General features: G+C 33.2%; 1 protein-coding gene across 1 annotated transcript in view; it reads right to left on the bottom strand.

The window, feature by feature from the left end:
* Positions 1-13,901, bottom strand: part of LOC134695897 (alpha-1,3-mannosyl-glycoprotein 4-beta-N-acetylglucosaminyltransferase B-like) — a 69,643-nt gene that overhangs the window by 26,076 nt on the left and 29,666 nt on the right. Inside the window, exons 4-9 of the mRNA XM_063557381.1 lie at positions 13,319-13,506; positions 12,163-12,296; positions 10,083-10,132; positions 5,936-6,049; positions 5,315-5,390; positions 2,581-2,695 (exon numbers count right to left, since the gene is read on the bottom strand). Coding sequence (XP_063413451.1) covers positions 2,581-2,695; positions 5,315-5,390; positions 5,936-6,049; positions 10,083-10,132; positions 12,163-12,296; positions 13,319-13,506 — 677 coding nt within the window. The remainder of the gene's footprint in view (positions 1-2,580; positions 2,696-5,314; positions 5,391-5,935; positions 6,050-10,082; positions 10,133-12,162; positions 12,297-13,318; positions 13,507-13,901) is intronic.

Genomic DNA, 13,901 nt, shown 5'->3' with positions numbered 1-13,901 from the left:
ACTCTAACAATGACACAGTAGTGCTGACTACTTAGACCACTCTAACAATGACACAGTAGTCCTGACTACTTACACCACTCTTACAATAACACAGTAGTGCTGACTACTTACACCTCTCTGACAATGACACAGTAGTTCTGACTACTATGACCACTCTAACAATGACACAGTAGTGCTGACTACTTAGACCACTCTGACAATGACACAGTAGTGCTGACTACTTACACCACTCTAACAATGACACAGTAGCTCTGACTACTTAGACCACTCTAACAATGAAATAGTAGTGCTGACTACTTAGACCACTCTGACAATGACACAGTAGTGCTGACTACTTAGACCACTCTAACAATGACACAGTAGTGCTGACTACTTAGACCACTCTAACAATGACACAGTAGTGCTGACTACTTAGACCACTCTGACAATGACACAGTAGTGCTGACTACTTAGACCACTCTAACAATGACACAGTAGTGCTGACTACTTATACCTCTCTAACAATGACACAGTAGTTCTGACTACTTAGACCTCTCTAACAATGACACAGTAGTTCTGACTACTTAGACCACTCTAACAATGACACAGTAGTGCTGACTACTTAGACCACTCTGACAATGACACAGTAGTGCTGACTACTTAGACCACTCTAACAATGACACAGTAGTGCTGACTACTTAGACCTCTCTAACAATGACACAGTAGTGCTGACTACTTATACCTCTCTAACAATGACACAGTAGTTCTGACTACTTAGACCTCTCTAACAATGACACAGTAGTTCTGACTACTTAGACCACTCTAACAATGACACAGTAGTGCTGACTACTTAGACCACTCTGACAATGACACAGTAGTGCTGACTACTTAGACCACTCTAACAATGACACAGTAGTGCTGACTACTTAGACCTCTCTAACAATGACACAGTAGTTCTGACTACTTAGACCACTCTAACAATGACACAGTAGTTCTGACTACTTAGACCACTCTAACAATGACACAGTAGTCCTGACTACTTAGACCACTCTAACAATGACACAGTAGTCCTGACTACTTAGACCACTCTAACAATGACACAGTAGTGCTGACTACTTACACCACTCTAACAATGACACAGTAGTGCTGACTACTTACACCACTCTAACAATGACACAGTAGTTCTGACTACTTAGACCACTCTAACAATGACACAGTAGTCCTGACTACTTAGACCACTCTAACAATAACACAGTAGTCCTGACTACTTATACCACTCTAACAATGACACAGTAGTGCTGACTACTTAGACCACTCTAACAATGACACAGTAGTGCTGACTACTTAGACCACTCTAACAATGACACAGTAGTGCTGACTACTTAGACCACTCTGACAATGACACAGTAGTGCTGACTACTTAGACCACTCTAACAATGACACAGTAGTGCTGACTACTTATACCTCTCTAACAATGACACAGTAGTTCTGACTACTTAGACCTCTCTAACAATGACACAGTAGTTCTGACTACTTAGACCACTCTAACAATGACACAGTAGTGCTGACTACTTAGACCACTCTGACAATGACACAGTAGTGCTGACTACTTAGACCACTCTAACAATGACACAGTAGTGCTGACTACTTAGACCTCTCTAACAATGACACAGTAGTGCTGACTACTTACACCACTCTAACAATGACACAGTAGTTCTGACTACTTACACCACTCTAACAATAACACAGTAGTGCTGACTACTTACACCACTCTAACAATGACACAGTAGTGCTGACTACTTAGACCACTCTAACAATGACACAGTAGTGCTGACTACTTACACCTCTCTGACAATGACACAGTAGTGCTGACTACTTAGACCACTCTAACAATGACACAGTAGTGCTGACTACTTACACCACTCTAACAATGACACAGTAGTTCTGACTACTTAGACCTCTCTAACAATGACACAGTAGTGCTGACTACTTAGACCACTCTAACAATGACACAGTAGTCCTGACTACTTACACCACTCTAACAATGACACAGTAGTGCTGACTACTTAGACCACTCTAACAATGACACAGTAGTGCTGACTACTTAGACCACTCTAACAATGACACAGTAGTGCTGACTACTTAGACCTCTCTAACAATGACACAGTAGTGCTGACTACTTAGACCACTCTAACAATGACACAGTAGTCCTGACTACTTAGACCACTCTAACAATAACACAGTAGTGCTGACTACTTATACCACTCTAACAATGACACAGTAGTGCTGACTACTTAGACCACTCTAACAATGACACAGTAGTCCTGACTACTTACACCACTCTAACAATAACACAGTAGTTCTGAGCAATTGTGAGACACTCAAACAACAGCAATGACTGACTGCAAGTGCTATCAGTGACAACGTTAAATAAAGCTTGGAAAAATAGGTTCATGGTTGTAGACAGAAACATGTAGTTATAAGAATTGAATGGTTCCTTTAATAATTTTATATTTTATGAGGTTGTAAAATCATTGATTGTGCTCACATTGCTTTTTTTTATATGAATTAATACAAAATAAAAAGCATGATAAAACAAACCAATAAATCCAAGTGATGAAAACTCCAGCAGAATCCAGTCTTTCTGTGACTGCTGTTCAGCAAATGTTTTCATAATGGTAAAGTAACCAGGCTTGGCCAGTACATCATCTTCTAACTTTAAAACAAAATTATATATCATAGAAGTGCATACAGTTCAACATTGTTTGGTTAATTCAGATTCTTAATAAAAACTGATCAAAATTATCACCATTAACTTCATTTTATATTTCTGTAATCATTTCATTCAAGATGCTGAAGAAACCATAACAAATAACAATCTTTCTGATCCAAAAAATTGTTATATACTGTGGATTCATTTATTTTCGTGGGTAACAATTTTCATGGATTAAGAAAAACTTGCATATTCGTGGATATTTAATTTCGTGGTTTTGCTGAAGTCTGCATACAAACCTAAAGAAAAATTATCATTCGTTGAATATTTAATTTTGTGGTTTGACTGTGCCCACGAAATCCAAAAAAAAAAAGGTATCCAATGAATAATAATGAATCCACAGTAGATATTTATCTATGAAATAATACTTTTTTTTAACTTACATGAATAAGTCTGGAATGATTCTTAATTTATAGACATTAATCTTGCTATATTATAGAATTATAACAACTTAAAATTGTAGGAGATATAACTAGAAATCAACTCGATCATTTATCAGAATGTCAACTAATAGTTAAGAAATGGAAATTTGTATGAAACAATATTAAGACAAATTTCAGACTTTTTGAGACAAAACTAAAAAAGTGTAAACAGAGTGAGGAAGAATAACAGCCTTAACAGAGTGAGGAAGAATAATAGTCTTAACAGAGTGAGGAAGAATAACAGTCTTTACAGAGTGAGGAAGAATAACAATCTTAACAGAGTGAGGAAGAATAATAGTCTAAACAGAGTGAGGAAGAATAACAGTCTAAACAGAGTGAGGAAGAATAACAGTCTTAACAGAGTGAGGAAGAATAACAGTCTTAACAGAGTGAGGAAGAATAACAGTCTTTACAGAGTGAGGAAGAATAATAGTCTTTACAGAGTGAGGAAGAATAACAATCTTAACAGAGTGAGGAAGAATAATAGTCTTAACAGAGTGAGGAAGAATAATAGTCTTAACAGAGTGAGGAAGAATAATAGTCTAAACAGAGTGAGGAAGAATAACAGTCTTTACAGAGTGAGGAAGAATAACAATCTTAACAGAGTGAGGAAGAATAATAGTCTTAACAGAGTGAGGAAGAATAATAGTCTAAACAGAGTGAGGAAGAATAACAATCTTAACAGAGTGAGGAAGAATAACAATCTTAACAGTATAGTGTGAGGAAGAATAATAGTCTAAACAGAGTGAGGAAGAATAACAGTCTTAACAGAGTGAGGAAGAATAACAGCCTTAACAGAGCGAGGAAGCATAATAGTCTAAACAGAGTGAGGAAGAATAACAGTCTAAACAGAGTGAGGAAGAATAACAGTCTTAACAGAGCGAGGAAGAATAAGTCTTAACAGAGTGATGAAGAATAAGTCTTAACAGAGTGAGGAAAAATAACAGTCTAAACAGAGTGAGGGAGAATAACAGTCTGCACAGAGTGAGAAAGAATAACAGTCTAAACAGAGTGAGGAAGAATAACAGTCTAAACAGAGTGAGGAAGAATAATAGTCTAAACAGAGTGAGAAAGAATAACAGTCTTTACAGAGTGAGGAAGAATAACATCCATATCTCAACAACTTCAATTTGAAGAGGTAAATATCTTTATAACATTTATCAAGATATTAAAAAAAATCCAGGTGTTAAAGGAAATGTTTGGATGAAAACTGTGTAGTCTATCAAGGGGAGCCACTTGATTCAAATTGTATGAACCAAGCAATAATGACTGGGCATGGCTTGAATGCATAGGTTATATATCAATAGTGTATTCAAGAAAAGGCAATAGTGATACTTATCTAATCAACTTATTTATCGAACAATTCTAAGATGTCAAAGATAAATGATGAGTTTCATGACCTGAAGTTATGCTTGCCCTACAAGTATTTATCAGTCATGCCTAATCAGGTTATAAGTCATAATCAATACAAACGTGAACAGAATATAAAGAAAACAAAGCAACAATCACTTGTTAGTGCAACAAAACCATTAACTCAACAAATTACCCATAATGTCACAAAGCATGCACCTGAATCTGTAAATAAAATGGTGGCAATACAGATAATAGTTTGTTTTCTTAGATCATAATTAAAAGCATGCCTTTTATTACTTACATTTTACAATAAGATATGTTTTTTTGCTCATTGTTGAAAGCCGTAATATGACCTTTAGTTGTTTACATCTTTATATCCTTCGTTTGTTGATACTTGTCTAAATTGTAATCATACCACATTTAAAGAGTTATTGTTTTGTTCAATGAATGAGGTTTCCAAAATAGTTTCAAAGTATCATTTTCATTTATTTAGAAAACATCAGTACAATTTGGCCTAATATCTTTAGTAAATGACTCAATACCTTTTGACCTAATATCTTTAGTGAATGACTCAATACCTTTTGACCAACTTGTTCATTTGATCTATATCACCAAGAAATGGCAATACCTAATTGGATGATAAGTTGAAATTTTGAATATTCATGCTAATTTGAGAGTTAATTGTATTTTCAGGAATAAATCCATCTTTAAGTGGCGGACAAAAAAACTTGTTTATTTGTTGAAAACTAATTTACCAATCTGATTATAAACTGTGTGATAAAGTTACCTGAACATAATAAATCCCTCTTGTTCTGGCATACAGCATAAGAAAGGAAAAATCCAGGTTTTGTTTTGTCCTCCATCTGTAAATATAAAAGCTAAATATCATGGTATAAAAAGCTGGTGACAAAGAGAAGATTTTATACTTCAAGAATATTGGAGTATATGCTTTTCCAACATGTTTTGTACTTATGTTGTGCAGTGTCCAAGGTTAGAAGGAAGGTTGATTGTTCACATTCTTTATGTATCTGTACACAAGCCTCTCAGTGGTTGGAATTGACTGCTGTCATAGGCTGCAGGTTTAGTTTATTAATTAGCATGAATTAGGCTGCAGGTTTTATTGTTTATGTTTAATATAGCTTATTATAGGTATTGGTTTGGTTAATTGATGAAGGCCATATGGTGAGCTTTAGTCGCCTTACTACCATGTCCTTTGAAATCAGTGGATAGATGTCACATTGGCAATACCTCATAAATGCTTTTTTATGCTTTCATCTTAAAATTTGTATTTGGTACAATAAGCTAAACATCCCCATTAAATTTGCATACAGAACTGTTCTTTTTCTTGTACATGAATGTCTTGTTTCCCATGAAAGGATTTCAGACTGTGCCTAAGAGAAATGCTTACTTTACCCTCTCCTTTGTATCACCATAAGTTAATGGTATATCATTTAGATTAGGATAAAAGTCTTCTGATGGAGATATAACTTCAATTAATCCTGACTCAACTTGCTTCGGAAAACTGAAAAAAAAAAAACATGTTTATAAATAAATCATTTTCATAATTTGATAGTTATCAAATTTTATTTATAATTTTCACAATGTTTCTGTAACTTTTTTTTAGAAATATCTACACATCATTCTTATAAACAATGTTTTGACATGTACACATAAACTAAAGAGAGAGATCAACAACACTTATTATGTTTGTATAATGAAAATCATCATAAAAGAACTCTCACTAATAAAATCATTTAATTCATAACAATCAGTACCTCACTACAGTACATGAGTTTAACAGAAACCAGATGCTCTGCAGGGCACAGCTTTAAACGACCCCAGTGGTTAAACCCTGAACAGTTAACTGACATGCCAGCTCCAGACTTCAATTAAACTGACTGAAAGATTATGATTTCATCATATGAACATCAGACACAATCCTTCCCGTTAGGGGTTTAGTATCATACCATCATAACATATATGAGAAGAACACAACCCATGTCATGCCAACAACTGTTTTTAGAATAAATGTGTTTAGTTCCGATGCAAAGACCTTATCAGTGACTCAATATTAACGCCAAAATATGAAATCTTTAATGACTTGACAACAGTATCGTAATTATATCCCTTCTTAATAAGTCGATTCAAAGGTTTTGTAAGTTTCTGAGGTGAATACTGACACCTTTGTGCTTTATAAAGAATATTTCCATAGAAAATTGGATGTGAAATATCTGAATGTATAAGAAGTCTGCATGTTGAGCTATATTAACGAATGATATCTTTATACCGATGATAAAATTTAGTAAAAGTATTGACTAGTTTGTGATATCGAAAACCCTGGTGTTATAAATTTTCAGTAATACATAAATTTCTCTTGTTAAAATCTAAAACATTTTTACATACACAAGCCAATCGTACAAGTTGAGATATATAAACACCGTAAGATGGTGACAAGGGAACGTCACCATCTAAAAACGGATAATTAACGATAGGAAATGAAAAATCATCCCTTTTATCATAAATTTTAGTATTCAGCTTTCCGTTAGTGATATAGATATCAAGATTGAGGAAAGGGCAGTGTTCATTGTTAGTATTAGCTTTATTCAAAGTAAGTTCAACAGGATAAAGGAGTATGTTCGATAAGGTCCTAAAATGGCCCCCTTTTTTAGCGTAAGTTTCAAACTCGGATTTATCGACCAATATCACGAGAAATTATAGCTAATACATTGACTAACTAGGATATAAACCATTTTGTTGAAAATTTTACGTTTCTGCGTTTCATTATGACGTCACAAGTTGTTCTGATGTTGATTTTTCACGAAAAAATCAATGAAAATGGGTAAATTTCCAAAGATTATTGGACAGGAAACATAGAGCGCATTCGTCGACAACAAAGATATTTTAAAATAATGTTTGTGAAGACATTTCACATGTCTTATTTAAATTTTAAACTTGTCGACGCCTGCGCTCTATGTTTCCTGGTCCTTTATTTGGTTGAAATCTGGCTGGTTTTGTCAAATTTCACCAAAATCCCTTAAATTGACCTTTCATGGATGTAAAAATCAACGTGTAGGAATTAAACTTTGACAAAAACTGTTCTGTTTAACTTTCTAACATGTCTTTAAGACAACTTAAAGCATGTATTGTCATGCAACTATGAACTTTAAAATTGGGGCCAAATATGGCCCTTACCGAACTTACTCCTTTCATTAATATACATACTGAGGTCGTCATTATTGAGAGCCAAAATATCATCCAAAAATCTAAAAGTATTATTAAATTTGTTTATCAGATGTTGTTTTGATGGGTCTTTGCTTATTTTTGTCATAAATTGTAACTCATAACAATACAAAAACAGGTCTGCAATAAGTGGTGCACAGTTAGTCCCCATTGGAATCCCAATAATCTGACAATATACGGAATCCCCAAAGCGAATAAAAATGTTATCTAGTAAAAATTCAAGGGCATATATAGTATCAAAGCATGTCCAATTAACATAGTTTTTTGTTTATTGCTACTAAAAAATGACAAAAAAAATATAGTTTAATATCATGTTGCTTTATATACCTGAGAAACAGAACAAACCACAAAATCTTAACATTGTCCATTTAGATAGCCATTAATTAGAGGTTAAAGTTAAATGAAACTGGTTAGTTTACATTTACACCTTACAATCATACCAAATATAGCTGTGGTGTAGTGGTTAGAGCATCAGACTACTAACACAAAGGTTCCTGGTTCGATTACTGTTAATGGGAGAAAATTTCAGGAACTGAATTTTTAGCTCTCCCTCAACACCATTTGCGAGTATGGTCTTGAGAAACAATACTAGTCTGTGGACGGGGACGATAAATGGCTGACCTGTGTAAAGAGAGAGTCATATCTCTTACACTTAAAAGACATTCTTGCAGATTTCGAAAAAGAGCAGGCTAATGCCGCTACAAGGCAGCACTCACGACCGCAAAGTGGATAGGGATTAATATATAAGTTGCAATAACTTGCTTCCCAATCTACTATTAATAAATATGTTTTAACTAAATATAGCTGTCCTTTTGCTTATAGTATCAGAGATACAGACTTGGCCACTATAACTTAACCTTGATCACTGTGAAGATTTTTTGATATAAATGTAAACTCTGCAAGGAACCCAAATACCAAATATAGGCTATCCTATTACTCATTATAATAGAGTTTTAAAAAATTCATAAGGGTTCCACGGAACCCAGTGTCTCGGCTTCTTTTGTTGTAACTCCCAGGCTCAACAAAAATGAGGAAAACAATCAATAAAAATATTCTATTGATACTATCTTTTGATTGTAAGAAGCTTCTGTCCAAGTTTGGTAAAAATTTCAGGATAGTTTATGAATCGAATAAATGTTTTAAAAACTTTAACTGCAGACTGTCATGACTGTATGTAATGTTAACTGGAAGAAAAACTAAGTCCATTTATCAGTAAAATACAGATACACAGGTACCAAATATTAACAAAATTTCCTTTTTAAATAAATGTACTAGCTTTTGATCATGAACAAGCTTCTGTCCAAGTTTGGTAAAAATTTAAAATAGTATAAGAAGGTTATAAAATTTAAAAAAAAAAATATTATTTTAAAAATTTAACCACAGAGTGAATGTGTTGTTTCCTGGCAGAAAACCTCAGTCCATTTAAAAGTAAAATACGGAAAAAATGGATTTATTTTTTTACAAAATTTACTTCTGGATACTATCTTATAATCATAAACAAGCTTCTGTCTAAGTTCGGTACAAACCAAGAATAGTTTAAGAAAGTTATTAAAATTCTAAAAACTTTAACCACAGAGTGAATGTAATGTTTCCCCGCAGAAAAAACTAAGTCCATTTATAAGTAAAAAACAGAGAAATGGAATTTTATTTTTTGCAAACTTTACTTCTGGATACTATCTTATGATCATAAACAAGCTTCTGTCCAAGTTTGGTAGAAATCCAGTATAGTTTAAGAAAGTTATTAAATTTTCAAAAGCTTTAACCACAGAGTGAATATTTGTGGCCGCCACCGCCGCCACCGCCGACGGAATGTAGGATTGCTTAGTCTCGCTTTTTCTACTTAAGTCGAAGGCTCGACAAAAAGCAGTCATTTTTTCAAGCAGTCACTGAACCATGCAAATAAGGTCATGGACAATACCCATATGACAGTTGGAAACTTTGCATACAAACTATGAAAAATCCATTGTTTCTTACTTCTGAAACATAAAGCTTTATACAAATAGTTTATGCAGCTGCCAGGAAATATTTCTTACAAAAGTGGAAAATGAGACAAAAAACTCATTGAATAAAAAAGCAATCATTGAACCCTGCAAATGAAACAAGGCCAGAAAGAAACTGCATATCATAAGAATGTACATACACCTTGTTTTAACTGTTCCATTTTGCCTAGCTGACAATACGGCATAGGTTAGTTGAAGGCCATACAGTTGCTTAAATTGCTTAAATCAACATAATTTAAACTAATTTTACCCCATCATCTGGAACGTGCCTAAAATGAGAGTTGCTATTATTGAGACAATGTTTTATTTACATACCTGGTTTGTACTTCCCTCCCAACTGATTCCACATAGTCATTGTTGTATGGCTATAAAAAAAAATTAAATAATTCAGGTGAGCATTTTTTTTCTTCTTTAACTAAAATTTCAGAATACAACCTTTTCAATTGTAACAAAATATAGTTGTCACCTAGACCTATTGCCAATGGTGATTGAAAAACCGACCAATACATAATCAAAGAGCTGATTGCTCTGAGGTAGATTGAGATGCATAAAAGGTAACTTGAATTACCGAAAAAGCAGCCCCACCAACCCTGCCTGCTTTGTCCCATTATTGATTTTGAAGTATTTTTTTCTTTCAAAAATAATAATCTTTAAAAAAAACTCAACCAAATTTCACTTTATAAAAATTTGAAAATACTGTTGATTCTAAATAAATATCCTATAACTTAATTCCATACATTAATTCATCTCAGCATGGCCAACTTACAACAGTAATCGATTTGGTTTCACTTGATGGTTTCTGTCACTTTCAAAAGAAATCTGGCCACCAAGATTTTAGTCAAACTAAGGTTTTCATTATAAACATATATTGAACAAGAATGTGTCCAACTTACACGGATACCCCACTCGCTTTATCATTTTTCATGTTCAATGGACCATGAAATTGGGTAAAAAATCTAATTTGGCCTTAAAAGTAAAAAGATCATATCATAAGGAACATGTGTAATAAGTTTCAAATTGATTGGACTTTAGCTTCATCAAAATCTACCTTGACCAAAAACTTTAACCTGAATGGGGACGAACGGACAGACGAACAAACAGCCAGAATATGACTTAAAGATCTGAACACAGATGGAACAACTAAATCAGTGTATTTTTTTCAAGCATCATTGTAGAGACTTTAACACAGGTATCATGTATTGTATGAATAAATGATAGTTCTGTTATCATCATTTTGAAACTTTCAGATGCACAATTTAATTTCCCAACTGTGCACAGATATGTAACCAACATGGTAAAGATTAACCTGAATAATCCAGTTGTTTTATTCCTATTATTCCAATTATTACAACAACCAGTGAGAATTATTTCTATGACCTATAAATGCTCGAAAAGAAGCGATCAACTTTTAACTATTTCCACGAATTTTCATGAATTTCTAGAATTTCTACCATATATATATCTGAATAAGTTTATAACCTATAATGTTAATATTTCTAAACAAAAGAAAGGATGTATAACATGAATAATACATCCTTGATAAAAGTAAGGAATAGGAAACCAGGGGGACAAACTTAAACTTTAAATTTAAACTTTAGAAATTATAACACTTGCAATAGTTTTTCAAACCTAACTAATATAAATAATGCAGATGCTAAGATAATGTGTAAACATTGGTGTCAAGATATGGCATGGAAAGGGATATGGGAACACTCCTGGTATATTTTCAATGATTTTACAGTCTTCAATATAGGACTTCAGAAGACATGAAAGTAATTTTCCACCAAAAACTTAACATTGTCCAATTAACTTTTAAAATGGAGTCAAGTCAGATGATTGCAAGAAATACATTATACAATACATATACACCTTATAATTATTTGATACTCTAAATACAGCTTACCTATTACTTTAAGTAATTGAAACACAGATCAAACACTAACCTTAACATAAGTCAATCAATCATGAAAAAGAGGTCAAGGTCAGATGATACTGGCTAGTCAGACATGTACACCTTACCATCAAACATACACCAGTAAAGGATTGACTGAAATCAAATGCCTAACCAATCTGACACAGGACCATTTACTATTTTTAATGTCCTTACCTCTGCTATGAATACAATAATAAGACAATCCTTTTTCTCCTGTGCAGTCAGACCATTAACTAATTACCTCACCTCTCTTATGAATACGATAAGAAGACAATCCCTTTTCTCCTGTGCAGTCAGACCATTAACTAATTACCTCACCTCTCTTATGAATACGATAAGAAGACAATCCCTTTTCTCCTGTGCAGTCAGACCATTAACTAATTACCTCACCTCTCTTATGAATACGATAAGAAGACAGTCCCTTTTCTCCTGTGCAGTCAGACCATTAACTAATGTCCTTACCTCTGCTATGAATACAATAATAAGACAATCCCTTTTCTCCTGTGCAGTCAGACCATTAACTAAAGACTTCAGTGTATTACTGAGATAACTGATTTTTTCTCTTTTGATTGTTGGTATGCCAATAACAATGGAAGCTGAAATTAAAGAATAGTGTATGTAAAACTCAATGAATAAAAGGAATGAATGCTGTTATCAGTTAACATAAATAACAAGATTAATAACTATTATCATTTCTATCTATATATCAATTTCATCAAAGTGAAAAGTAGTAACATTGTTTATTTTTATACAATTAGGGATAGTAACTGATAGTTCATACCATAATAGTGAGTGGAGAACAATCTTTTTCTGTGGTCTGTTGACAATTAATCATTTCTTATCTGTCTAATATTATCTTCAGCCAACAATGGATTATAAAGTAACAAATTAACACAATTTTACCAGTTTTATCTTATTCGATCAAAGGAAACATGGAAATACAAATAAAAGTAAGAGTATTCAATGCTGAGAAAAATTTCTGAAATAAATTGGGAAAGTATCCAAAGGGACACAGATGATGCCCCCACTAGCATAAACTTATAAAGGGACATAACTCAAGAACTGTAAAAGTGAAGATGCCAAAATCAGAACTTAAACTGAGTTTAGTGGTAATAAGTATTTTATATACATTTCATTAAATTTAACTGAGACAAACTTAAGTTAAGAGAACAGAAACGAAAAATCAGTCAGCAATTTTTCCATTTATATAGGGGCATAACCCTAGAATGGTAATAACAGTGCTTCGTTTTCAGCACTGAATTGTAAAGATTGTTTTACTTTATCAGTTGGTAGTAAAATTGAATATTGCATTGTATAAAGCATTGGTTGTATTTGATTCAACTACCATTCTGGACAAAGAAAGATAACTCAAATTTTCAAAGAAGATTCTAAAAAGCATAATAATTGTAGTTGATTTAATTATAATCATGGACAAAGGAAGATATCTAACAGTAAGAATAAATTATGGCTGCTATAGTTCTGACTAAAAACATTCAGAAAATACCACAAATGTATTTGTTAACAATAAGAATATAGCCTTAGATTTCTGGGAAATCCTTTTTTCCTACCAGAGCTATATTTCTAAAATAATTTTTGACATTTTTGGAAATCTTCTTACCTCCAAATTTATTTTTTGACAGATGATAGTTTGGTTTCAGACTTTCTGGATGCCCAGTAAGATGTGGAAGGTATGTAAAGATGCTTGGTAGATGTAAACTGGTTCCTGACTGGTTCTCTTCTGTTATATTATGTAAATGACCTCTGAAAAGTTCCTGGAGCTCAGAAGACATATAGTCAGATTGAGATCTAAATGAAAATGTAGAAAATGAAAGCTATAAAAGTATATGAAATTCTTGTGCATGGAAAATCTGACTTTGCTTAGGCATGATTAAAACATTTCATTGTAAATCATAACAGCTTAAGGAAATGTATCACTCCTATGTGATGTTTTCTAAAGTCTATTAAAACACACAAGCAATAAATAAGTTTCTTCATGCAACACAGCAAAAACTACAGTTCCACATTCAGATCTATACCAAAATATTTCACATCTTTTATCTGTATCTAGTCATTGCATAAAGGTCATGATTCTTAATGTTTATAACGTCTTTACACTAAATCCAATGGATGTTGGATGTGCCCTGATTTATATTTCAGTCTACAATGCATGACTTTTTTCATGAGCTTTTCCTGGCTTTGAA

Source organism: Mytilus trossulus, chromosome 14, assembly GCF_036588685.1.
Source record: "Mytilus trossulus isolate FHL-02 chromosome 14, PNRI_Mtr1.1.1.hap1, whole genome shotgun sequence".
NCBI classification, from domain to species: Eukaryota; Metazoa; Mollusca; class Bivalvia; order Mytilida; family Mytilidae; genus Mytilus; species Mytilus trossulus.
This window is presented reverse-complemented; position numbering and strand designations above follow the sequence as displayed.